The 27,415-nt window shown below is 45.6% G+C and overlaps 1 protein-coding gene across 3 annotated transcripts; it reads right to left on the reverse strand.

The window, feature by feature from the left end:
- Window positions 1–632: 632 nt before the first annotated feature.
- On the reverse strand, window positions 633–21,923 carry SMIM3 (small integral membrane protein 3). Of its 3 annotated transcripts, XR_006220599.1 has the most exons (3): window positions 21,195–21,252; window positions 2,614–2,969; window positions 633–886 (listed from the first exon to the last, which is right to left on the reverse strand). XR_006220599.1 is itself a non-coding variant. In XM_042994176.1 (2 exons), the coding sequence occupies exon 2, from the start codon at window positions 2,956–2,958 to the stop codon at window positions 2,776–2,778; it is 183 nt and encodes a 60-aa protein (XP_042850110.1). In that variant the 5' UTR covers window positions 2,959–2,969; window positions 21,645–21,923; the 3' UTR covers window positions 1,218–2,775. The 3 variants fall into 3 exon arrangements, 2 of the variants coding, with proteins under 2 accessions (XP_042850110.1, XP_007093464.1); XM_042994176.1 differs by lacking the exons at window positions 633–886; window positions 21,195–21,252 and adding an exon at window positions 21,645–21,923 and having other exon boundaries at window positions 1,218–2,969; XM_007093402.3 differs by lacking the exons at window positions 633–886; window positions 21,195–21,252 and adding an exon at window positions 19,874–20,123 and having other exon boundaries at window positions 1,218–2,969.
- Window positions 21,924–27,415: the final 5,492 nt, after the last annotated feature.

Here is a 27,415-nt window from a genome sequence, read left to right on the forward strand (position 1 = left end):
CATACTCAAGACCTTTTTCCAGGGATTCTCAGTAAGTGTGGAGCAGGACCCTGGGTGAACCTGTCCCAGGAGGTCAACACTAGGATACTGAAGAGGCAACACGTGGCAACCCTACTATTAAAGAGGGGATTCCTTCATTATAGGAGAGGTTGGACTGGATGATCCCTAAATTACCTTCAGAGTCACTGAAACCAGAACCGTAAAAATAAAATGCTGAGCTGCTAGGAACTAGGATTGGCTGGAAACTTCTGTGAGCTAAGGGCTCCACTTGATAAAAATAGCTGTATCGCCATCTGGTGGACTGCCTAAAAAGTCTTTATTTGCACTCCTTTATCCTAAAACCATAGCATGATTTTTTTTTTTTTTTTAATTCTGATGCCCTTCACTTTACAAACCAGGAATCAGACTCAGAAAGGCTAGAGCCTACGCCCCACATCCAGCCAGCAATCCCCAGTGTACTGCTTCTCGTAGGCTTGAATTGCACAAGACTGATCCTAGGCTTATCAATCACAAAATGTTCCAAGTTTTTCCTCCAGCAAGCAGTTAAGAGAAGGTTTAAGTTTTAGACAGCTGTCACGATGCAACAAAGTTCCCAGATACTTTAGTACTATATCTCTCAAAGGATGGGGCACTGCATTAAAAATGCAGAACTCTTGGCTCTATCTCATGTGCACACCTATAGACTGACAGTTGGACGGTGGATGCTTCACAGCCTGCGGGATCTCTCCAACCTAACCAGGTCCCAAACAGAAACCTCACATGTGTGCATCTGATTAGCAAAACCGAAATCACTTCTGAATCTCTGGCCACAGTTTAACGAGGGAGATGTAGTGTTTGCGTTCAATGTCGTTTCTCACTTTCCAGCTTCTGTGATCCCGGAAGGCATCTTAGGGGAAAAGAAAAGAAAAGCCAAAGTTGGGAGAGATGCTGAGCAAACCAATCAGAATCTTATATATCTATCCCCCTTGACCATCCCCCCCCCCCAGAACCCTCCTCTCTTACCTCTATGTTGCAAATTCCTGGAAAGAGTTGTCTATTCTGTTTCCACTTCCTCACCTCCCACTCATTCCTTACCTCACAACTGCATCCCTCTCATATCGCCTCTCGGCACATGACCTTTCCAATCCCCTTGCTTTGTCTCCCCCTCACCTCCCAGCCCCCTTCCACTCCTATGTGGTGATTGCCAAATTCTGCATTTAGCACCTCACTGCCCTCAGTCTGTGTTCTCTGCCTCGGTGGTCCTGTCCACTTGTGTGTATATCTACCACCACGTGCAGATAATCCCCCAAAGGATAACTCCAGCCATACAATCTTTCCCAAAGGACAGACCCAGGTTTCCAGGTGCATCCTGAACGTGGCCAACTGAAGCACAAGCAACTCAAACTCAACATGCCTAATATGAAATCCATCACTTAAAAAATGTGTTCTTCCCCCTGCGTCCTAGATGTCTATGTCAACTGTACAACTACCCACTTGCTGAAGCTAGAATCCTGGGATTCGAATGGATTCTTCTCTTTCCCTTTTTGGTTCCTACATTCAAATTGTCTCTAAGGCCCATAAATTCAGTGGAGCCCTTTTACCTGAGTTCCTGGGCTTAATAAGTGCTCTCTAAAGAAAGACCGCAGACATGCTCATTCTAGCACTTTATTGGAAATTGGTTGTGTACATCAACAAAATCAGACCAAAGTAAAGGCATTACTTCCACACAATATTCTGATGTCTGTGCTATTACATAATTTAATAAATCCCAAGATGTCGTTGATTTTGGTCAAAGAGCTTGAGCAGTCCAGAAATCTATATAAATATAGACCATAGCATCTAAAATAACCACCGTTGTTTTAAGTTAGTTCCAAAAGTCCCGGGAACATCTCTTAAAATCTGTAGCTTAGATTGGTTGCAGTGCTGGTGGGAGGGAGGGAAGGGCATGCACTTTATACCACGGAGCTGATGATAGCAGGTGCTGGGGTGGGGGGACATTTCTCAAGTGTGGGCACACAAGCGGGTGGGGGCTGGAGATCATGAAAGCTGGCCAGGGAACTCGACCACCCTGTGTTTTCCCTCAGTGCTCGACTATCGCAGCGCTGAGACTCCAATGCAGAAAGAAGCCTGTCACCCCAGGTCCCTTGGCATTGCCAAGAAATGGCAGAGCCCTCCTGACTGTCGACATTCTGGCACAGACGTCCTGGGAAGCTCGACCCATCTCCCTTCCCCTGCCGTGCTCAGTTCCCTCCAAATTACATAACGTGAGAGAGGGGCACAGCAAAGAAAATGCTGTGAACCAAAGTGCTGCTGGCCCCTTGGGATGCGGATAGGGTGCCTTTGCTTGGTTTGAACTGAGGGGCACTGGCAAAGGCTGCTCTGCCCCCAGTGTCTCCCTCACCACCTTGAAGGCCACCATCAGTAATTAGGTTGTTTGGTTCTTCAAAGCTTCTCAGCATTCAGCAGTGACACCTGTACATCCATGGTGGCTTTGCTGCTCACTATCGCAAACAGCCGTAACCTCCACCAACTCATCGGTTCTTACAACCCCATGAGGTAGGAAGGGCAGGGATCATGACCCCCATTTAAAAGGAACCGGGAACCCACAGAATTAGGTCCCTTGACTGAACTCACACAGCTGGCCAGTGGCAAAATCCAAACAAGAACTCGGATCTCCTCTCACATATCAAGCTCCTGAGTCCACACAGCAAAGCCCGTCCCGTCGCTTTTCTGAGAAGGAAGAGGCTGGGGGAGGGGACACCATCCGCATCCCTCACTGCCCCTCTTGGGAGGTTCTCACACAGCCCCATTGAGGACAGGATGAGTCCGCATGCGATAGATAATGACCGCAGTGGCCGGGCACAGTAACAAAGAGGTCATGATGACAATGGTGGCCAGGATGATGAGGACAATGACCCAGATATCCAGGATGTGCTTGGGGAGCACAGCCTCCATGGGGACCTGGCTGACGGCATCCATGCTGCTTCACTCTGCAACAGACAGGAAAGAAGAAATCACTATTTTGTACCCTCTCCAGGAGTCAGAAGCTTGGGTCACTTACCAGCTGTGTGCTCGTTAAGGTAATCTGATCAATAATAATGGCCTCATTTACCAAGTGCTTCCTATGTGCCAGGCCCAGCACTGGGCTCTTTATGTGTATTAACCCATTGAGTCCTCCCTTCAACCACCAGCTCCATGAGATGGGGACTATTACAGTCATCCTTTATTTCTTAGACTTGATCGCCAGTTATTTCCGCTTTACAGATGATGACTCTAAAACCTTTACAGATGTAAATGTGGTTAATTTTCCCAAGGAAGTGAAGCTAGATGGGTGGGACTCCAGAGTCATGTTTATTTTATTTTATTTTTTTGGATTTTCTTTTTTTTTTTTTTATAGGAAATTTATTGTCAAATTGGTTTCCATACAACACCCAGTGCTCATCCCAAAAGGTGCCCTCCAGAGTCATGTTTAACTAATAAACTGTCACACCGCTGGTCTGTCCCATCTGTTAAAATGCTTTCTCTTGTTCTCCTCTTACCAAAACCTGATCTTTTCTGTGGGGACCCTACCTATGCAGTGTGGTTTAGTTAGGGTGCTCGTGTGAGCACAGGGGCAGATACGTGATCTAGGTTTGGCCATCACAAATCATAGCCTCAAGTGGACAAGTGGCCCAGCCCAGCTCCCAGGGCTTTCATGTGCAAGCTATTGGGAAAGATGACTCTTTCTGCTGGGGATTGCTAAACCAAAAGGTTGTGAGTCTGGAAAGGACGGGGTGGGCTGTGTCACCCACGTGTAGAGAGCCTGTCTTAGAGATGGAAGGAGAAATGGAACCTTCAGGACCTGAACCCAGCACACTCTGACTCCATGTGCAACCCTGGACACGCCCCCCTCTCCCCGTTCCCAGCCCCACCCCTACACAGAAGCGAATAATTCCCTGTTTTAAGCCGGAGTCAGTTTGGCTTCTCTCACAGCTAAAAGAGTTCTGATGGATAAGATGTAAATCAGTTGTTCCCAAACTTTTTCAATTCACAGCACCCTTAAGTAATTATTTCACAGCTCTCCAGGCCAAAAGAAATACCTAGCAGTTGCATTTAGTACGTTTAGTAGTCAGGTCCAAACACTTCAGTAAGCATTTATATCCTAACAAATTAGTAGCTGTTTGAAAAACATTGTACACACAAATGGAAAGGAAAAAATAGTTTTATTTCATCCTTAGCCAGCTGCTTACTCATGGGAGGTGGGCAATGGTTAGACGCACAACTTTTCAGACTCTGGAGCCAGAGTCGACAATGCCATGACCAGTCCCATTCCACATTCATGTGTGTGCAGAACTTGCTGTATCGTGGCAACAGCCAAAAACTCAGCTTCACAAAATACAACATCGCCAAAAGGAATGCAGTAAGGTTAACGTGAAACTGTAAACTATCTTGAGCTAGTCATTTTTACAGAGTCTGAGAGATGTCAAATATCAATATTCCTATCTGAAATTAATTAAAAGATCCCACAGTCGCCCCCCCCCCCCCACACTTTTCCAATGAGTTCACCGTGGCTCCCCAGGGCTCACTGTATAACTTGGGAACCACATATATCACACATTCCCTGCCCAGAGGGCACAGGCTGGAACAAACACTCTCCTATGGTTCCTTCTAGATCTGAGATCTATTATTTCTGTGATTCTAGGTCCCAGGCAAAATTTCCAATTCCAGTCCAATTTCCTGCTTTCTCCTAATCAGTAGCTTTTCCTTTCCAACGCCTTTGGATTCACGCCCACTGTTGCCCCTCTAGGAAAGGTACTGATTGCCATATCCGAGGCAGAGTCCCCAAGATATACACACAAGGATGTTCATTTCCGCATTGTTTGTTACAGCAACTAATGCAACAAGTGTCCATAAACAGTAAAATAGAATATATCCATATACTAGAATACCATGCAGTGGTTTTCATTCATCTAACAAATACGTAGTCCTTTTTACTCACCGAGCATTGTTCCAAGTGTGCTACAAATATTAACTTATTTAATAGTTATTGTTACAAAGAATGATGATCTATGGTGAATTCTGAATAGTTTACATAGAAAAAAAAAAGTGAAGTACAGAATAATGTGTATAGGATTATTCCCCTGGCTCAGATTTTGTAGAATTAAGTAGATATATAGGTGGTGATACATAAAAGCAAAATCATTTATTTATTTTTTTTTAATTTTTTTTTTATTTTTATTTATTTTTTTTTAATATATGAAATTTACTGTCAAATTGGTTTCCATACAACACCCAGTGCTCATCCCAAAAGGTGCCCTCCTCAATACCCATCACCCACCCTGCCCTCCCTCCCACCCTGCCCTCCCTCCCACCCCCCATCAACCCTCAGTTTGTTCTCAGTTTTTAACAGTCTCTTATGCTTTGGCTCTCTCCCACTCTAACCTCTTTTTTTTTTTTTTTCCTTCCCCTCCCCCATGGGTTTCTGTTATGTTTCTCAGGATCCACATAAGAGTGAAACCATATGGTATCTGTCTTTCTCTGTATGGCTTATTTCACTTAGCATCACACTCTCCAGTTCCATCCATGTTGCTACAAAAGGCCATATTTCATTTTTTCTCATTGCCACGTAGTATTCCATTGTGTATATAAACCACAATTTCTTTATCCATTCATCAGTTGATGGACATTTAGGCTCTTTCCATAATTTGGCTATTGTTGAGAGTGCCGCTATAAACATTGGGGTACAGGTGCCCCTATGCATCAGTACTCCTGTATCCCTTGGATAAATTCCTAGCAGTGCTATTGCTGGGTCATAGGGTAGGTCTATTTTTAATTTTCTGAGGAACCTCCACACTGAAAAGCAAAATCATTTATGAGCAGAATCCAAAGAAAGTGCTAGTAGTGACTACCAGGGGGGCTGGACTAGGAGTAGGAGAAGCTTTTGCTTTTCATTCTTCATGTTTTCATGCTGTTTGAATATTGTAAACATGAGCATGTCTCACATTTGATTTTCTGAAGTCCGCTGGATTGAGGGGGAAATGGACTTTTTTCTTTATAGTTCTCTGTATTAAAAATTTTCAAGTCCAACAAAATTCAAGGATGAGCCTAGATCAGTGGTTACCAAATGCCCTATACCAAGCTAAGTGAGAACCACCATAGGACAGTATAAAAAAACACTAATTTCTGGGTCCCATTATAGACTTACTGAATTAGACTCAAGAGGGGACAGGAGGGGGCTTTTTTTCCCCAATATGCACCCAGGTTTGGGAACCCTGAACCCACCGATCTCTAAGGCTGCTATGATGCTCTCCAGCACTGTGATGTGGGAACTCATTCCTAGGTGCTCTGTAGCCAGTCTTACCAGACCTGGGTAAGGTCCAGGATGAAGGAGAAGGCTCGGGCAAGGCTCCCCAGGACACCAGGATTATCAGGCTGGGGCTTGCCAAGGAGGGAGAGGCACAGCCTGGCCCTGCCTCAGCCTTGGAAATGTGGTTACTTTCTCCCAAGTCCAAGGCACAGAAGCATGAATCACAGGAGACGCACACTGTTAAGGAAGGACGGAGGCGGCAGAAATCATTCTTTGTGGTCTCCTGATTACATCAACAGCTAGCTTGCCCTGAGCCAAAGGAACCCCACGAAAGCCCTTTCTGGTAAACCCATTAGCATCAAACAGTTTCTGTGACTCCAAATGCCAGGAATAATCTCCCTGGCTGTTTCTCATAAGGAAAACCTGTCATTTACAGGAATCTAAGCTTCAGGGCTCATTCACAACCACGAATCATGGAAGCTACAGCCAGCAGTATCTCACAGATGGCAAAACTGAGGTCCACGGGTCTTTCCCCACCTTCACCCCCACCCTCTTCCAGAATAATCATTCAAAGATATAAATCTGATCAAGACACAACACACAAAAAAACAGGATAGAACAAGTAGATAAACAAAGGAAACTTTTTCTGTAACCTGTACTCAAGACTGTACCCATATTACTCTTCCACACGTGACATGATTTAAAACCCTGATCACAAAAACAGATAAAAGCAGAGCTGCTCCAGAATGCCAAGGAGGGATGAGACAAGGGTTTTGGGGTCCCACCCAGATAGCGAGGCTGGATAAATATCCTTAGAGGCCCTGAGCACTGGAGATTAGGGTGCCCATCCCCTTCACACATACAACTCAAACTAAAAGCAACATTAAACCATAACACATAAAACTAATTTTCCCAGGTACTTTTTTGGTATCCCAAAAAAGTAGCACAGCATGTTCACTTGCTACAGCACAGCTGTTCAGCTTCCCCTTGACCCTTTGGGCTCCACAAAACACAATCTGGAAACCACAGGTTGTGATATTCTCCAAGGGCCTTCCCAGAGCTGTTGTTCCAGGCCTCTAAGTCTGGCCATGAACTTGGTCAGGCATCAGAGGACACAGGGAGCTCTCTTTCCCTGTTTCAACCTTCTCAGTCTTCAAACACGTGTCCCCGATGGGCTATTTCTTCCCATAGAACAGGGGTTTGGGTTGCTTCTACCTCTCCCCACTGCGAAAGAAAAACTTTGTCCCCCAAATAAGAACTACACAAACCATATGTTCAGCATCTTTAATGGCATGCTGGAAGAATTTGCTTGAGAAAAAGCAGGACTCCAAGCTTCTGCTGGCTGACTTCTGTTTGACCTCTATCTGGCATCCGGGTGCATGGCTCCTTGTGAGTGCCTAAAACCCTGTTTCTTGGTATGTCTAATTAGTAACCGTAGATCAATCTGCTTATCATTTACTTTGCAGATATATTACTTGTTGTTTCTTATCAATGGGTTATATCGGACTATGGCCCAAACCATTCATGTCACCAATTTAACCTTATCACAGATAAAAATGTGATGTTTTTATGGCCACGGGAGGTAAAACAGCAGTCAAGCCTACACTCCTGTCATTTCAAACTGGCATACCTTATCTGCTATTTATCTCATTAAAGGAATAAATAAACTTTGACATATGTTCAGTATAAGTTTGTCTAAGAAACTGCGTTAACACCACCCTGAGCTGACAAGCAAGGAAGTCACTGGTATCACCAGCCACTGATGCCATCTGGGCCCTACCCCACCAGCCCTGTGAAAGGCCAGTTTGCACAGGCAACTGAAAGTCTTTTGGGAAAAAAAAAAAAAAGAATCATTGTTGCAGCCGATTCCATCACAGGGCAGATTTTCTAGTTCCAACAAAATGTATATAAGTTTCATAGATCAAAATTTCCTGCAAGTCCATAGTTTTAGAACAACTAAATTCAAGGTGACTAATCTATGCCGTATCTATCCTTTCAATCATGAGACTCACTCCCCAGCAAATGGCTCTCTCCTCTCTGACGAGGCAATATTGGTTTTGGCTGAGCACCATCAAGACAAGTAACTGTGTCCAGGATGTTCGTTTCTTCATTCATTCATTCACTCACTCACTCATTCATTCATCACATACTTGCTATATACAAGATATTCTCTTAGCGGTGCCTGGGTGGCTCAGTCGGTTAAGCATCCGACTTTGGCTCAGGTCATGATCTCACGGTTCGTGAGTTCAAGCCCCACAGAGCATTGGGCTCTGTGCTGACATCTCAGAGCCTGGAGCCTGCTTTGGATTCTGTGTCTCCCTCTCTCTCTGTTCCTCCCCCACTCATGCTCTCTCTCTCAAAAATAAACATTAAAAAAAATTTTTTTTAAAGATATTCTCTTAGGAATTACTGTTATTTACTCAGAAGGCCAAATTTAATTCCAAGAAGCACAGAGAAGTTAAGTACCTTTCCTCTTATTTCCTCAAATACACGCTCACACAAGCCAGCATTTGTTTAACAAATACAAACTGCTAAGTAAGTACTGTGTTGGGACTTGTCCCACACATTAACTTATTTCACCGTCACAACAATCCTGTGCAGGATATATTATTTTACAGATGAGGAAATGAAAGCCAAGAGAGGTTGACTGGCTAGTGACTCATAAAGAAAAGTAAATGGCATTCAAACACAGGCCTCCTGACCCTGTATTCACTTTCAAAGCCTCCACACAGACCCAGGAATAAGAACATGGAATATGCCAGATCTACAGCTCTCTCCTAAGTCTACACTCATTACTTTCAGCTAAAGGCATTCTGGACTTAGAGATACGCAAACTATAAAAGATCAGGATTTCCACTTCCAGTAATGGCAAACTAGATCATTTTGACCTCTAACTGAGGACAACTGGAAAAATTGGACCCGCCCCCCCAAGAAAATCTGTCTCAAGGCACTAAGAAGTAACAAATAATGGGGAATTAACCAGCCTAAGATTTGGGAACAGACAGAAATCCAGGGAGGTGAGCCTGGCATTTGAAACAGCATTTCCCCTAGTGGAGGATGGAGACTAAGCAGTGTTTCTGACAGACTCGGGGATCCAAGACTGCCCAGATAGGGACAACAAAAATCCTGCATTTTGAGGTTGGACCTCAAAAAGCATTCTTGGTGCTAAGAGTGAACCAGAAGTATGCCAATTCTAGAGACTGCAACCCAGGTTTGAATCATCACAGTCCCTGAAATTGAATTAAGGTTATTTCACATTGCGAGTACCTCCAGGTGCTGGGCAGAAGCAAACCTACATCCTCTCTAGAGGAGATAACATCACAATAGGCTTCAAAAATTTTTTTAATTAAATATAATGCCTAATGCATAACCAAATGTAAGCAGGAATGAAAAAAGACAAGATGACAAGAACAGAGCAATCAGAAACAACAGACAATAGAAAAAGATCTACAAGGGCTACAGATAGTGGAGTTGTCTGTCAGATACACCTTTAAATAACCTTGCTTACTATGTTCAAGGAGACTGAGAATTTTGACAGAGATCTGGAAATTATAAGAAAAAAACACAACAGATTTTTTTTAAAGAGCCGAGCAGAAATACTAGAAGTGAAAAATACAATAATAGAAATAAAAATTCAACAAATAGGCTTAACAGCAGATGAGACACAGGTGAAAAAAATATTAGTGAACTAGAGAATAGATCAGAAAGAAAAAAACCCAAAATGCTTCTGTAATAACAGAATTTCCCAAAGCTGATGAATGACAGCAATTCACAAACTATGGAAGCCTTACGAAATCCTAGCAGGATAAATAGAGAAACTCATAGTTAAGCACATTACAGTAAATCTGCTGAAAACCACAGGTAAAGACAAAAAAGACAGATTATCTTCATATGAAAACTAATCAGACTGACATCTAGCTTTTCAACAGAAACCATGGAATCTAGAAAACAGCAGGACGATATCTTTAAAACACCAAGCAAAAATAACTGACAAGAATTAAGATGAAAGAAGATATTTTCACCCAATAAAAAGACAGAATTGAAATGTGCAATAACAATAGCAAATATATAAGGGTTCCTGGGTGGCTCAGTCAGTTAAGCATCCAACTTCAGCTCACGTCATGATCTCACAGCTCGTGGGTTCGAGCCCCACATCTGGCTCTGTGCTGACAGCTCACAGCCTGGATCCTGCTTTCTGCCCTCCCCCAGCTTGCGCTCTGTCTCCCTCTCTCTCAAAAATAAACATTAAAAAAAATTTTAATTAAAAAATAAAAAACAATAGCAAATATATAACAATAAAATTAAAGTATTCTGACTTCCTTGCATAGCCTGGGAAAGGGCAAAAGAACCAGATAACATTAGACTTTGTTAAGTCAAGGATGTATATTGTAATCCCTAGTGCAGCCATTTACATTTATTTATTTTTGAGAGACAGAGACAGACCACAAATGGGGGAAGGCAGAGAGAGAATGAGACACAGAATCCAAAGCAGGCTTCAGGCTCCGAGCTGTCAGCACAGAGTCCGACATGGGGCTTGAACTCACAAACCGTGAGATCATGACCTGAGCCAAAGTCGGAAGCTTAACCGACTGAGCCACCCAGGTGCCCCTTGGAGAGACCAGGGCAGCCATTTAAAAGTAGCAAGAGTGTACAACTTCCAGAGAAAATGAGGGAAGGAGGAAAAAAACAGAATACGTGGGACATATAGAAAGTACACAGAAAGATAGAAGATTTAAACTTAAACCAACAAAAACTACTGGAGTATACATAAAAATTAAAAATGTATATAAATATATATTCTTCATAAGAGACACATGGGATTTAGAAAGGTTAAAGGTTAAAGGGTACAAAAGAAATACTATCTACTCATGAATTGTGTGAGCTAGTAGAGCTATCTTACTGTCAGAGGAAGTAGACTTTTAGACGAAAAGTAGAACTAGAGACACCAGAAGTTAAAAAGATTTTTAATTTTTATGTACCTAATTTCAGAATTATAAGGTCAAACAGATGAAGCCACAATTATAAGGGGGAGTTCAACACAATTCTCTCAAATACTGGTAGAACAAAGAGTTTTTTAAAATCGGCTGAGGATATAGAAGATTTCTTAAACTAATAGTTTTCTATAATATATGGTTTCAAATAAAGAGTACCAAAACTAATTAAATATAAAAAGTTAACATTTAAATTATTTCCTCTGGGAATAATTTTCATATATTAATATATTTAATATAATAATAAATATTGAATATATATGAAAGAGGAATACATTATACTATATTTTATATATAATTCCAAATTATATAATACTATATATTCATTTAGTGGTATTGGAAGAAAATAACTTTAAGGATAATTACATGAGAATAAAGGGAAGCACAATATACTGTGTTTAAAAAACAAGTTCATAGTAGCATAGTTTTAGTGTAAGAATAGGTAACTTTTAGAACGGATTTCATATATTAGGTCACTTGACCTGACTTAGAAAATAGAAAGCTGGCTCTAGTATGTTTCAGTCATAACTGTAAAGAGGATATTTCCATAAAGCAATTGTGGTAAGAATTCTAAGATGGCCCCCATAATCTCTAGTCCCTGGTGCTACCCCTGGGAACAGGTTAGGTCACATAACAAGGTGAAGGGATTTTGCAGTTGTAGTTAAGGTTCCAGATCCCCTGACTTAAAAGTAATCAAAAAGATCATCCTGGGTGGGCCTGACTTAATCAGGTGAACATCCTTTAAAATAGGGCTGAAGCTTCCCTGAGGTCAAAGACACTCACTGCTTTGAGTTCAACCTTGAGTTACAAGACACAAATCTGCCAACAACCTGAATGAGCTTGCAAGATGAATCTTTCATAATAGATCCTTCAGAAGCAAATGCAACTTGGCTGACATCTTGATTGAAGTTTTACAAGGACCCAGCAAAGTTGTGTTTGGACTCCTGACCCATGAAAACTATGAGATCGTGAATGTATTTTCAAGCCACTAAAGTTGTGGTAATTTGTTAAGGCAGCAATAGAAATATTTTCTTAAAAAAAATTTTTTTAACGTTTATTTATTTTTGAGACAGAGAGAGACACAGCATGGACGGGGGAGGGGCAGAGAGAGAGGGAGACACAGAATCGGAAGCAAGCTCCAGGCTCTGAGCCATCAGCCCAGAGCCCGACGCGGGGCTCGAACTCGCGGACCGCGAGATCATGACCTGAGCTGAAGTCGGAAGCTTAACCGACTGAGCCACCCAGGCGCCCAAGGCAGCAATAGAAATCTAATACTGCAGTTCTATATCCTACTGGGTTTGTTCTGTGGAGAAAAAACCTCTACAAAGTAATGGTATTCTAGAAATCTACACAAAATTTAGACAGTAACCAGCTTTAACCACATAGTGTACCTTCCATTTTACAGATGGAGGAAATGACTTGCCCAAGGTCATCTACCAAGTTAAGGGCTGAAGGGACTGAAGGGAGAACTCAGGCCTCCTGATCTGCCTGCTCTTTTTTTTTTTTTTTAAGAGAGAGAGAGAAAGTGGAATCTGGGGGGAAGGGGAGGGGACAGAGAGAGAGAGAATCTCAGGCTCCACACTCAGCTTGGAGTCTAATGCCAGACTTGATCCCATATCAAGAGCCAGACGCTCAACCGACTGAGCCAGCCAGGTGCCCCCGCATGCTCTTTTCAATGCCATCACTATCCTGTTTGAGATGGGGGCTGGGAGACAGTGGGGAGTCAGGCTGGAGAAGGGGTGGTAGGAAACAAACTGATAGGAAGAATGACAGCCAGCCAGGCTTCTTGATTCTAACTTTTCACTGTGTTAAAGCCATTGGGGGCCTTGAGGCCCAGAGCCCTAGGCAACATCACAGTAGGTGAGGCAGGTGAGATGGTTTTCAAGGGCCAAACACTCGCGCACGCGCGCGCGCGCACACACACACACACACACACACACACACACACACGCGCGCGCGCCCCAGCCAAAAACAAGTCTGGTCAGAATCATCAGTGAATGCAGTTCCACCCTTTGCATTCCATCCCTTTGACTCAAGACCCAGAGGCAAATAAAGCCAGTGAAGAAGGTAATGGCTAAGACTGTAACGTATGTATTCCTCACCATGAGAGCATCAGGGAAGAGAGGTAGAGGCACTGAAATCTTGTCGTGGGAGATCCCACCAAAGTGGGAAAAAGCTCCGTGCATACAGGATGAAGGACTGCACAACGTGTCTGGACGCAGCTCTGCCCCAGCACTGATTTCACCCATCACAGCTCATTCTCCTCCCTTCCCTTCTCTACCCTGCGGTATGGGTACTGAATACACGTTTCTTAAGTCAACAGGGCCTCAAGCTTCCGGATTCTGGTAGGGCAATGGGAGCGCATCAGAATGGAGGGAATACTTGGAAACAGCAGGAGTTCTTTCCTTTACACTCACACTGCCGTGTTAAGAGCCCAGGCTCTCTCTGAGCCAGTTGGCTTGGGTTGGCTCTACCACTTTCTAGCTGACCTATGCTGGATCAGTTGAACTTCCTAATGCTTCCATTTACTCAGCTGAAAACAAAACAAAAATGGGCAAATAACAGTATCAGCCTTGTAGGGTTAGAATTCCATGAGAGAACCACACATAGTACTTGGCAGTGTTCTGACACACAACAAGCACTCCACGAATGTTCATTCCGTGACTGATTATTCCTGGCTGTAGGGACTCACTGACCTAAGCAAAGAGCCTCCCCCTCTTCAATCAGGATTTGTTAGCATCTGTGACTTGGCATGTGTCTTCACTTTATCAACAAAGATGGTAGATGCTTAATCCACACTGATTTTTTTTAATGTTTATTTTTGAGAGAGATAGAGACAGAGCATGAGTGGGGGAGGGGCAGAGAGAGAGGGAGACACAGAATCCAAAGGAGGCTCCAGTGTCCGAGCTGTCAGCACAGAGCCCGACGCGGAGCTCGAACCCACAGACGGCGAGTTCATGACCTGAGCCGAAGTCCGACGCCGAACTGACTGAGCTACCCAGGAGCCCTGTCACATTATTGATTAACCTGTCACATGGTTGATTAACCTGATGGATTCCTCCAGTCCAACCTTGAAACTGGTGGTGTAGCAATTCAATAAACATTGCTGACGCTGTGATTAACACTGGGCATCGAGGAGTGGGTGCAGAGACGGAGATGTTTGCCCATAAGAAGCTTACTGTCTTCTGCAGGAAAAAGACATTACTTATCATTACTAATTGCCATACAAGGCAGAGCAGGGCTTGCTACATTGAAAGTACAAACCACATGCTCATGGAGAAGAGGAAGGAAGTGGAAAGACAAGTAGAGAGTTGAGACAATCTTGATTTGAATCCTGCTTTCCATCCTTATTAGAGGGTGACTTTGGACAAGTTATTTCAAACCTCTAAGCTTCGGTCTTCTCCTCTCTTAAATAGGGACATTGGAAGCACTATATTGCAGCCTGCTTCCACAAGGATAAAGCGAGACAATGCGTATATAGTCCTGAAACGAATGATGCTGAAAAAAATGTCCATCTTCATTCCTTTGTTTTTGTCTGAGTAAAAGAGAAAACTTTACAAAGAACGGGGACTTTGACGTGGGCTTTGAAGAGAAGTAGTGTTCAAAAGGAAGAAATAAAGAGAAATGAACAGATACATCAACGAAGCCTGGAAGCGATAAGATCCATGGTGTGTTGAGTGTATACGTAGTCCTAGTGGTTTTGGCAAGAGGCTTAACCTTTACAAGCTTCCGTTTCATTTGTAAAATGGAAATAGTCGTAAATAATGGTAGCCGCTACTTCACTGGCATGCCGTGGGATCTGAATGAGCTAATGCACATAACGCATGTATTTCGGACAAAGCCTGGTAAACAGTAAGGGGGTTCATACGTGTTAAACCGAGCAAGGCCCACCGCATTAGCTCCTAAATTAAAAAGAGAGTTCGGAGGCCCCACTATTACTTTGGGCACCATGACTGCTCTGAGGCTGATCTAAGAAACCACGGTGATAGTTTCGTATGCAAATGGCTTTTGATCGTCTGTCCTGGCTTTGATCTTCCACAGGAAAAGCGTGCCCTGCACATCTGAGCTGCAGCTGGCAGTTCACTTTTGAGGGATTGCCAGCGGTTATCCAACCGGTTTTACCACCAAGGAGTTCACTGAGGAAGGAGGCAATAAAAGAAATGACTTCCTGCTGGCAAGCAAGCTTAATTATCCCAAAGTGGGAGAGAAAGCAGATAGAGGCAGGTGGCTTCCTGCAGGTGTGGCGTTAGGCCAGCACTGTCAGAGCTCTGAGCACGGAGGCCAGAGAGCCGGCATCGAGACCCAGCTCTGGGTCACTGACTCTGGGGCCATCTCTTCAGGCATCGCGCCGAACGTGAACACTGAGGCTGACAGTTCCCAGAGAGTAGACGTGGGGCTTACCAGCATCACTCGGCTTAGGAGACTCCTTCCTAAGGCCCTCCCCTCCGGAGGAGCTGGTGTGATGTCCAAGAAGAATGGAGCACTTAGGCCAGACAAAGCAGTGTCCACGATCTCAACTTAAATGTCCCCTCTCTGGAAAAGCCATTCCGGATCCACCCTTGCCCAGCAGCCATTCTCTCACACCTTGTTTTACTGTCTTCGTACACTTTTTACAATCGAAAATTAGCTTGTTTGTCTGCTTGTTTGCTTTTATGGGCCATCCTTGTTCACTCAGATGAGGGCACAAGGAGAGCAGAAGCCTCGTCTCTTGTGCACGGCTGTACCGTCAGTACCTGTCACCGGCCCTGGCACACAGTAAGTGCCCAGTAAATCTAAGATCGGTGAAGGACTGAATACGGACAGACTGGAGAACTCCAGATTTGAGCTTAGTTAGAACTCAGCTGTCCACAAAGGATTCTCACCCCCAATGACCTTAAAAGTCAGAATCCCATCTCTGGAATGCAAAATAAAATGCATCCTCCGACTTGATCATTTTCTGGGCTCTCTGTACACTTAGGATAATGGGGGCCTCTTTCTTTCCCAGCCTTCCCTGTTCATACTGGACAGAGGAGAGAGGAGGACTGACCTTTCAGAATAACGTTCTGTAGGATTCCCGCCTGCTGACTTGCTTGGGCTGAGGAGCTCAAACTCAAGATCAGGTTCCCTGCGCTCCAAAGCTGGGCACTGAGGTGAGTGTGGGGGTAGGGGAGTGGCTGTCCACAGTATGAACCTTTCTTTCTCTGTTCTCAGAAGAGGACAGAGAGCTGATAAAAGGGGAAAGGATTTCCCATGCCTACTCCAGTGAGCCCATCCCAGCCTCACTCACATTCACCCTTAGAGACAGCTCTCCTCCCTTTCTGTAATAGCCTCAAGCATTTACCAACCCAATCCATCTTTTGTTCCAAAGAGAGGGGCCAGAAGAAGGAACGGGCAGAACACATAACTATCAAAAATGTGAAATGAATCAAATCAGAGACGTCCTCCAATGATCCGAGGTCCCCTGAGGAGTGCTCTGTTCTCATTCTAACCCAGCTGGCTTCTTTCTCCATCAAAATTCTTAACAGTGTAAAGACTTGTACCCTGCCTTAGTTTTTATCTGCTCTTCTGGGGCTGGAAAAATGGAAAAACACCAGGATATTTCAAAGAGATCAGAAAGCAGCCAGGGCTATTCAAGACTGCACGTACCCAACTGACCCAGCCAATCACAGTCTTAGAAACCAAGAGGGAGCCAGCAGAGAAGCCCAGGCCAAATCCACAGCATCCTGCTTAAGCCTCCACCATCCATCATGGTTATTTGCCAGTGACTAAGTGCCTGCTCTGTGCCGGGCTGACAAAGGAAACTCTCCATGGAGTGGGCTGGCAGGGCGGGGGGAGTAGTGACAGAGCAGCAAGGGCACCAGAGTGGTCTGAATCCCCTGCCAAGCTATGTGGCTGGGAACAAGGCACTCTCCTAAAATGGGCTTCCCTGTGTACAGCAGGCAGAATGATGGCCCCTCGAAGATGCCCATGTCCTGGTCCCTGGAACCGTGAATATGAAAAAGGAAGCATGACTCAGAGGGCAGTCATGAAAACAGAAGCAAAGGGGCTTTGCAGGCGTGGTTAAAAGGCTTTGAGGTGGACAGAGTATCATGCACCACCCAGGTGGGCCCAGTCTCATCACTTGAGTCCTTAAAAGAGAAGAAGAAAGTAGAAAGGTCAGAGAAATATGGCATGAGAAGCACTTGACTCACCGTTGCTTACTCTGAAGATCGTGGAAACAGGCTATGAGCCAAGGAGTGCAGGGGCCTGTGGAAGCAGGAATGGCCCCTAGCTGACAGCCAGCAAGGCAACAGTGACCTTGGTCCTACACCCACAGGAACTGAATTCTGCCAACAACTCAAATAAGCAGGGAACCGATCCTCCCCTAAATACTCTACAAAGAGACACAGCCTAATGATGCCTTGATTTTCTTCTAGAAAGACCCATACCAGCTTCTGACCTGTAGAACTGTAATACAATACATTCGATTTTTTAAAGCCACTAAATTTGTGGTTATTTGTTACAGTGTTAGAAAATGGACTCATTGTGTGGTCCTAAGTTCCTCCTTCAAGCTGGGCCTCCTTTTCCTGTCAGTCAATCGGAAAGGGTGGTCAAGGTAATCGCCAAGGGTCTGGCCAGCTCTCAAAGTCTCACTCTGCTCTCCTGACATCCTACCTCCTCCAGAGCTCTGCCACGGAGCCAGGATGCTCTTGGATTGAAGACCATAATAGGAAAAATAGAAAGGAGCAAAGGGTGGGGAAGATGAATCTTTAAAAAAGTTAAAAGAAAAAAAAAGTATCTCCAAGGAAAAAAGTATCTTGTTTTGCCATTGGTTACTTCCTTGGCCGTTCCCCCAGAGGAACGAAGTGGAAAATCTGGGAGAGCAAGAAGAAAGCTTCACGATCAATTGGTAGAAGCTGTCCAGAGCACTGAGCTGGGGATTCTCTAGCCCTACAGGGATTTGGTGCAAAGTCTTGATTATCAATGTCTGCCTGGGACAGGGGATTCGGAGGAGTGACAGGTATGCCAGATATGTGCCCCCACTGCTTGAAACCAATTTGGGGATCCCAGTTTCATTTTCCCTGTCTTTCCTTCTTCCTCTTCCATCTTATGTTCTCCGATCCTATGTAGTCGGTCACCAGCAATTCACATGCCCAATCTGCCAGTCGGAGGCCAAATCAACAAAATAAGGAAACTAGATCTATTTACAACGAAGCCATGTAAAGTACACAGTGTAGCTGCTGAATCTGGTTTGCTGGTGTCCAGTATGCTAGCCGGTTGTAGTTCTGGTCTGTTCCGCCTCCTGGCTACCTCTTAGCCTTTTCTCCTAGACGTACACCATCGTGTTTCCCAAAGAGTTGGAAGGATACCAAGGGCCCTGGTGACTGACTGGTGCAGTGGCTTTCAGCTTCTTCCTTAACATCCCTGAGGTCACCCTGCTAGTAAATGACAGAAGCAAGATCTGAATGCAAATCCCCACCCCCCACCCCCATTGCAATGAGGTTCAAAGCTTAGACCGCGGAACCGAACTGCCTGGGTCCAAACCACAGCTGCACCACTTACTTCTGTGATCATGGGTGAGTTGCTTATTCTCTCTGGACCTCAGTCTCAACTACAAAGTAAATATAATTGTGGTCCCTACCTGACAGGATCATGGTCAAAGACTAAATGCATTAACACAAGTAAAATGCTTATAATAACGCCTGGCTCACAGTCAGCACTCAATAAATGTCAAGTATGATTATTATTACATCATTTGGCTTGCCTGGCCCATCAGGGCGGATGTCTGCAGGATGTGGTAATACCAACATTTACTCCTATAAACTGTGAGCACAAGTACGTGTGTCTATCTTTGATAAATCAATCAAGATAAAGATTCTCTCTCCTTGGAGACATTTCCTTTATTTGTATATATTTTTTAAACGCTTATTTATTTTTGAGGGGGGGGAGAGCGTATGAGTGAGCGGGGGAGGGGCAGAGACACAGAGGAGAGAGAGAACCCCAAGCAGACTCTGCACTGACAGCGCAGGGGTCAGTCCCACAAACCTTAAGATCATGACTCGAGCCGAAATCGAGTGGGACACTTAACTGGCTGATCCACCCAGGCGCCCCTGGACATTTTAAACCACAAAGAGGAGGGGCACCTGGGTGGCTCAGTCGGTTAGGCATCCGAGTTCGACACAGGTCACGACCTCGCGGTCGGTGAGTTCGAGCCCAGCCTCGGGCTCTGGGCTGATGGCTCGGAGCCTGGAGCCTGCTTCCGATTCTGTGTCTCCCTCTCTCTCTGCCCCTCTCCCGTTCATGCTCTGTCTCTGTCTCAAAAATAAATAAACGTTAAAAAAAAAAATTTAAACCACAAAGAGGAAACAGAAGCACACTTTTTCATAGAAGGATCAGAATACAAATAGGAAAGCAACTGCGACTGTGACTGCCTCTCTATCCCCTTGGTCTGTCACCCCTGGGCCTGATATGTGACCCAACCACACTAGGCTCCCAGTCTCTAATTTGGCTTATGTCTCAAACACGTCACCGCAGCTCAGTGACTCTTAGGCTAGCAAGAGACGGGGAATCCCCAGACCTTTGGGGCAGTGGAGCCCACGGTTCTGACGCCCTGAGAAGTCACTCTTGGGAAGCTTTGATACAGCGGCACGATTCATACCCCAGAACAGCTGAAAACAGGAGGTCCCTCCTGGCATGGAAAAGTGCTTCTCCTCAACTTTTTCGGTTGTTACTGCAGAAGTACGTGATGTCCGGAATCTCAGCTGAGCCGTCCTGCACGTGCTCACGGGACTGCGGGTGGCCTGCATAACTAACCCCAAGAGCGTATCACGCTCAACCGTAGGCGCCCATCTGTTCCATGCCCCACTTCTTCATTTTACAGATGGGAAGGGTGAGGTCCAGATGGGGAGAATGCATCATCAAGTAACGCAGAGCGTCTTCTGACTTCCAGAGAACTGTCCTTCCTACCCCCACCCCCACCCTCCCGCCCCATTCGGGCATTCGCAAGCCTTCCCATTTACCCACTGCGGTGGTACCGCAGACCATAACGGATGTTCAAGGAATCTCTGACACCTGAATGACTGAGCAGCTTTCCCTACTCCAGCCTAGAGCTCTGAGGAATCTATAGAGAAATGGGCGACTCCTGAGGCCCCAGGAGCCAAGAAACGGTGGAGCTGTGGGAACGGGAGTCCAGCCTGGTCACTCAGAATCACAACCTTCCACAGTTGTACAGGTTTCTATGGTTTACACCTCCCATTCTCCCACTCAGTAAACAGGATTGAGCGCCTATTTGCCGGGCCCTGGGCCAAGTACTGAGGATGCCTCAGAGATGAGGCATGGAGAGACAGTCTCTACCCTCAAGGAATTTGTGGCGGGGGGGGGGGGGGGGACAGAAGGGGTGCAAGAGAGCGGACAACCGGACAACCAAGTCCCAAGACGGAGGCAGGAGGAGAAGGAGCAGGGAGGTTAGAAGGCAGGCTTCACTCCCAGATACTTTGCCCACCCACCCCACTTTCTCCTTTGATTTCTGTCCGCAAAGGATGTTTTCTCCATTTCACAGATGGAGAAGAAAGGCTTCGAGACAGGATGGTGAAATTGCTGGTGACGGACCAGGGGAGCACCCCCAACTCCAATCTCCCGGCGCCTCCTAGACAGGATGGTGAAATTGCTGGTGACGGACCAGGGGAGCACCCCCAACTCCAATCTCCCGGCGCCTCCTAGGCGGGGCTTTGAGAGAAGCCGCCTGGCGCGCCGCTGGACTCACCCACCCGAGCTGCGGCCCCCCCGGAGGCCCCCGATCCGCTGACACGGTGGCTGGAACTCAGGGGCCGAGAGAAGCAGTAGAGGGGAACGCACAAGTGATGACGGGGAAGGAGTGCGGGGAAAGAGGGCACAAAGAAAGGAGGCCGGTTGGGAGGGCGCTGGGGCAGGGAGCACACGACAAGGGAGCCCCACGCGCGACACCCGATGGCCCTACTCACCCCGGGATCCGCGGAGCTGCTTGGAGAGCACGCCCGCGCCCCCCCACCCCCACCCCGCCCCCGCCGCAGCCGGATCGCACCGGGTCTGCGGAAGGGTGGGCGGCCGGGACGGGCTCGCAGGGGCGGCGGCCCGGCCCCGGGGTCTCGGCGCGGCACGTGCCCGGCCCTCGGAGCCCGCGGCGGCGGGAGCGCGCGGGAGCGGCCGGGACGCGCGGCTGGGCCCCGGGGCTGCGCGCGGCGGCTCTGGAATGCACGGCCGCCAGGGACCGCCCCCGGAAAGCCCGGGCCCCCGGCCGCCGCCCCGCCCCCGCGGAGCCCGAGGAGAAACGGGGCGCGGGGGAGGCTGCTTCCCCGCCAGCCCCGCCGCTCGCTGGCGCGCAGCCCGGCGCGATCGCCTCGCCCGTCGGGGCCCCGGCTCTCCCTGCTGTGAACCGAGAGGGTCGCGCCGACCTGAAACACGTCCTCCGGAATGCTTTCCCGCTGCAGTCTACACATGCGAAAGTCTGGCCGATGGGTTTGGACGGAAGAGCGGGGACTCAGAGCTCCTGCTCTGCGGTGCGCGGAGTTTAAGATCCGTACCAAGCGGCTTCGCCAAGTGAGGGGTAATAACACCTGCGTCCCAGCCCTGCTGTGAGGACGGACTTAGACGCCGGTGTGGAGCTGGTTGGTTGTCTGCTGTGACACGCCTCTGAGCATCCTGCTCATTTTTGTGACAACAGTGAAACGGCCCCATCCAAGGTGCTCATGGCCTCTGAGAGGACTCCACGCCCTGCCAGCTCCCCGCCCAGCTTCCACACAGGACAGTGCCAGCTCTCCGACCTCCCGCCGCCTTTGTGCTGCACCCAGGGACAGGGACCCCGGTCCCACCTTGGCACCCGGCTTTAAATTCAGCAGTCGAGCGCTCTTCCGTCTCTCTCTGAAACACGGGAGCGCAGGCCTTGACCATCAGTGTGACCTCCAGGAGTCTTGGAGCTCAGTTGTGGGTCAGTCTCTTCTTTTGCCCAATAGGTATGGTAAGAACCCTTCTGCCTTCCTCAGGCCTGAACCTGATACGGTGCGGGGGTGCCGAACTTAGCCCCGACTGTCTTCTGTAGGTCGGGGATGAGGTCAGCAGAAATGACACCGAAATCCTCACTACCAGATGCCAGTTGTCTAGAGGGGAGACAATGAGGATGAAGGGGGTTGACATGAGAAATGCTGTGCCAAAAACCCCAGGAATTGTCAGCCAACAACATGTTTTAATCAAAAGAGAAGTGTGGAATCTTTAAAACAAACACAAACACAAAGCAAGTACCACACAATTCTGAATAGTTTAACACAAAATTCTCAGTGGAAAGAAAACAAACAAAAATGCTAAAGGAGGACAATCTCAATTTAATACAAAGTGTTCTCTGGTTAGTGGAAGGGGGAGGGGACTACTCTTTTGGGTGGACACCTGGTAACTTCATGTGCCCTGTGTGAGCACCGGCGTCTGGAGGGTGCAGAAGCCCAGGACTGAAGCGAGCACTAGCCGGGCTCAGTCTGACTTTCCCGTTAGTACTCTATCCGTATCTCTTTTTATTTTTTATTTCTTTATTTTTTATTTTAGAGAGGGGAGAGCGTGTGCACGAGCAGGGGAGAAAGGCGGACAGAGACACACAGAGAGAGAATCTTAAGCAGGCTCCGCTCTTGGTGTGGAGCCCAACCCAGGGCTTGATCCCACGACCCTGGGAGCATGACCTGAGCTGGAATCAAGAGTAGGCTGCTGGGGGCACCGGGATGGCTCAGTCATTAAGTGTCCAACTTCAGCTCAGATCATGGTCTCACCGTTTGTCAATTGGAGCCCCACATCGGGCTCTGTGCTGATAGCTCGGAGCCTGGACCCTGTGTCAGATTCTGTGTCTCCCTCTCTCTGCCCCTCCCTGGCTCACACTCTGTCTCTCTCAAAAATAAACAAACATGAAAAAAAAAATTTTTTTTAAGTGTCAGATGCTCAGCCGACTGAGCCATCCAGGCACCCCTATCAATATCTCTATCATTATCTTTCATAATGGTCTTCCCTGGCCCCCAAAAAGCAAGCAGAAAGAGAAAATTGAATGCCCTATGGAAAACATACTGCATTAGCTCTGATGTCTCAGCTGGGCTGATTTTGCCAAGGGGGCTTTGGAAGAGAAGAATAAGGGCTGCTGTGTTGGGGTAGTAGGAGGGAAAAGATAGCCAATTTCAGTAGCAAGCTTTGTTACAGCAAAAATCAGGGCAAAACTCACATTTCACTTCTTTGGTCCTCAGTTATAAGTACTCCAAAGGGAAAACCACCAAGAATTCAAAAAGCAGGTGGGGGGGGGGGTTGGGGGGGGAGCGCCTGGGTGGTTCAGTGCATTAAGTGTCAGACTCTGGATTTTGGCTCAATTCATGATCTCACAGTTTTATGAGTTTGAGCCCTGCATCTGGCTCTACGCTCACACGCGGTGCCTGCTTGAGGTTCTCCCTCTTTCTCTGCTCCTCCCCTGCTGGTGTGGGCTCTCTCTCAAAATAAATAAATAAACTTACCAAAAAAAAAAAAAAAAAAAGCAATACTTACTGGGAGATCCCCCTGATAGTGGGGGGAATTTGAATAAAAGAGGTTGTAGCCTAATGACATTCTACCAAAACACTGCCTGAAGGGGGCTCCCTCTGGGATGCAATGCCTCTCAGAAACCCCCTCTGTGAATCACACTTATACAAGAATTTTCTTCTTTCATATGTTTTTCACTTGTACAAGTACATTTATTTATTTAGTTTTGGGAAATAATGTGGTATATTGGTTTGGAAATCAGGAAACCAAAATTCTCAGTCTGTCACTTAGTAGCTAAATGATCATCAATGCCTCAGTTTCCTCACTTGTAAAACAGTGAAATGAGACCGATTCCTTCTGTCACAATGATTGTGAGGAAAGATTTCATTCATGTGTTTATTCAAAAGTCTTCATGGAAAGTCTCATACGTGTACCAGGCACCATAAGACAAAGTCTCTTTATAGTTGTTGGCATCTAGAGGGGAAATGTTCACCATAAATAAGCAAACAAATAAATAATCAGAATGATATTAATTCGTGAAACCATGAAGAATATAAAACGAGCTGAAGTAATAGAGTGATGGAGCACATTTTATGTTTTATTATGGAGACTGTAGTTAATCTGAATTTCCTGAATCATTTGTATTATCAATGATTAGGTTACTCTATAATATATCAGCTTAAATATAATTTCCAAGGTTTTCATTACACTTTAAGAATTTAGAGTGATATTAAATTACTGTCTGGATAATTTCTAAGGAAGATAGAACACAAAAACATTCATCACTAAGTATGGTATATACACACACACACACTCACCTTTGCCTTGTATTTTTATATGTTTGAGAGTAGATAAACCTTTTTTTTTTTAATTTTTTTTTTAACGTTTATTTATTTTTGAGACAGAGAGAGACAGAGCATGAACAGGGGAGGGGCAGAGAGAGAGGGAGACACAGAATCGGAAACAGGCTCCAGGCTCTGAGCTGTCAGCACAGAGCCCGACGCGGGGCTCGAACTCACGGACCGCGAGATCGTGACCTGAGCCGAAGTCGGCCGCTTAACCGACTGAGCCACCCAGGCGTCCCGAGAGTAGATAAACCTTTGGGGTTCATGAATGTATACGTTCAATTTTGCCATTTTAAGAAATGCAAATGGGATGTGTGTGGTCATAGGTTTTTAAATGTTTGTTTTGCTGGTCCACTTAATGTTTGTATATTTCAAACCATACTCAGTTACCTGCCTGCAGTTATTTACTTGAGGAAATAGAAGGCATTTACATTACTTAAAAGATGTGATTTATGTGCTAAGATCTCAATGTTGTCACCACAGAAAAGAAATGGTAACTATGTGACCAGATGGAAGTGGTAGCTGATATGATGGCAGTAATCATTTTGCAGTTTTTAAATGTATCATATCAACATGTTGGGCACCTTAGACTCACACAATGTTCAGTGTCAATTGTATCTCAATAAAGCAGGAAAAAAGAGAAATGGCTAGGATCTCATTTTATTCAATATGATGAAAACTAGAAAAATCTTTTTTTAAGGTACACAAAATAAGATATGATCAAATGTATGAACATGTCATCTTTCAAGAAGAAAAATCTACTCTGTAACAATGACAATTCTCTTCAAATAAATGTATAAACCTAGAAAACATTGTAATTTATATGGGGCATTGAGACTATCTTAAGAACTGGAATAGTAAAGAAATATGAATATGGAATAAGATTATGAGTGTAATTTTGTTATCAAAGGAAAAAGAGAACAATTTCCTCTTGAAGTAAAAAACTGTGCCAGAATGTGAAAGATTAGCAAAGACAAATTTTGAATGTGTAAGTTGTAGAAGTTTGATGAAAAGGAAACTTTGTTTCCTTTAAAAAATTTTTTTAAAATGTTTACTAAATTTTGTGAGAGAGAGAGAGAGAGAGAGAGAGAGAGAGAGAGAGAGCACGAAGAGGGGAAGGGCAGAGAGAGAGGGAGACAAAGAATCCAAAGCAGGCTCCAGGCTCTTAACTACCAGCACAGAGCCTGACATGGGGCTCGATGTCACAAACCGTGAGATCATGACCTGAGCCAAAGTCCGGATGCTTACCGACCGAGCCACCCAGACACCCCAGGAAACTTTGTCTCCTTGGTTTATAATACCTGCAAATTATGAGTCTAAAAGGAAACAATGAAGTATGTTAAAATTTTGATAAAATTGGCTCTGTTTTAATGGGCTTGGTCATAAGACTTTAAAAAGGTCTTTCTGGCAATTGTTATATTAACACACAGGTAGAATTTGGTTTTGTTTTTCTCTGTGTTAAAATGACACACTAGTCTTAGAATATTCTTTTTCTTTTTCTTCTTCTTCGTCTTCTTCTTCTTCTTCTGAAAGGCAGACTGCCACATGCAGTGGCTCATTTGGATGTGTCTGGAGTCTTGCGGGCTCAACTACCCTACGTTCTCCTACAAATGGCCCTTGAGAGCTTGTTTGGAGGTTCTAGCAGGAGAGCACAGTGACCTGTATGCACTTGACGGAGAAACAGTCCTTCTCTATGGGGGAAGGTCATCCTCTTCCACCGCGTGCAGCTTTGGGAGGGGAAGGGACTTACAGGGAGCAGTGAGGTAGAAAGGGGACACCTGCCTAGTGAGCCAGATCAGCCAAATCAACCCTGGCAATCAATGAGGTGACAGATGTCACAGCCAGATCACCCTCACATCTTCTGTTCTTAACAAGAGGTAGTGAAAGTTATTTTTAATTTCTGTATAATCTGCCCAAATAGCAGATAGTATATATCTGATCAGAATAACTTGCTGTGTTTTGAGCTTTGTCATGCCCTTGATTATTTAAAAACAAAACAGTGCTCACATCAGCAGCACATATATTAAAAACAAAACAATAGCAGAAGTTCCTCATTTCTTAAATAAAGTTTCTTATAATCATACCTACAGTTATGTTTATTTTTTTAAGTTTATTTATTTTGAGAGAGAAAGAGAGAGCATGAGCAGGGGAGGGGCAGAGAGAGAGAGAAAGAGAATCCCAAGCAGGCTCTGCACCGACAGCACAGAGCCTGACGCAAGGCTTGAACCCACAAACCACAAGATCATGACCTGAGCCCAACGCTTAACTGACTGAGCCACCCAGGTGCCCATCTACAGTTATGTTTATTTAGTACTAGCATATTGCTTCTCTGATTAATAGGCAGCAGCGGTGCCTGGGTTAAGCATCCGATTTCAGCTCGGGTCATGATCTCACAGTTTATGGGTTTGAGCCCTGCGTTGGGCTCTGTGCTGACAGCTCAGAGCTGGGAGCCTGCTTCTGATTCTGGGTCTCCCTCTCTCTCTCTGCCCCTCCTGCTGGTGCTCTGCTCTTTCTCAAAAATAAACAGACATTGGGGTGCCTGGGTGGCACAGTTGGTTAAGCATCCAACTCTTGATCTCGGCCCAGGTCATGATCTCACAGTTGGTGAGTTTGAGCCCCGTATCAGGCTCTGTACCATCAGTGATTGGCATTCTGTCTCTCCCTCTCTCTGCCCCTCCCCTGCTTGTGCTCTCTCTCTCTCCCTCTCAAAATAAATAAATAAACTTAAAAAAAATAGACATTAAAGAAAATTTTTTTAAATTAGGTAGCCACGCTACAACCATTCATTGTTTCCAGGCATGTATACTTCCGTCTTAAGCTAGGGATGATTCTTTTTTGAAAAT

Source organism: Panthera tigris, chromosome A1 (assembly GCF_018350195.1).
Source record: "Panthera tigris isolate Pti1 chromosome A1, P.tigris_Pti1_mat1.1, whole genome shotgun sequence".
Lineage (NCBI taxonomy): Eukaryota > Metazoa > Chordata > Mammalia > Carnivora > Felidae > Panthera > Panthera tigris.

Coding starts and splice junctions, on each gene's coding strand:
- SMIM3 (XM_042994176.1), bottom strand. CDS start 2,958: ATGGATGCCGTCAGCCAGGTCCCCATGGAGGCTGTGCTCCCCAAGCAC.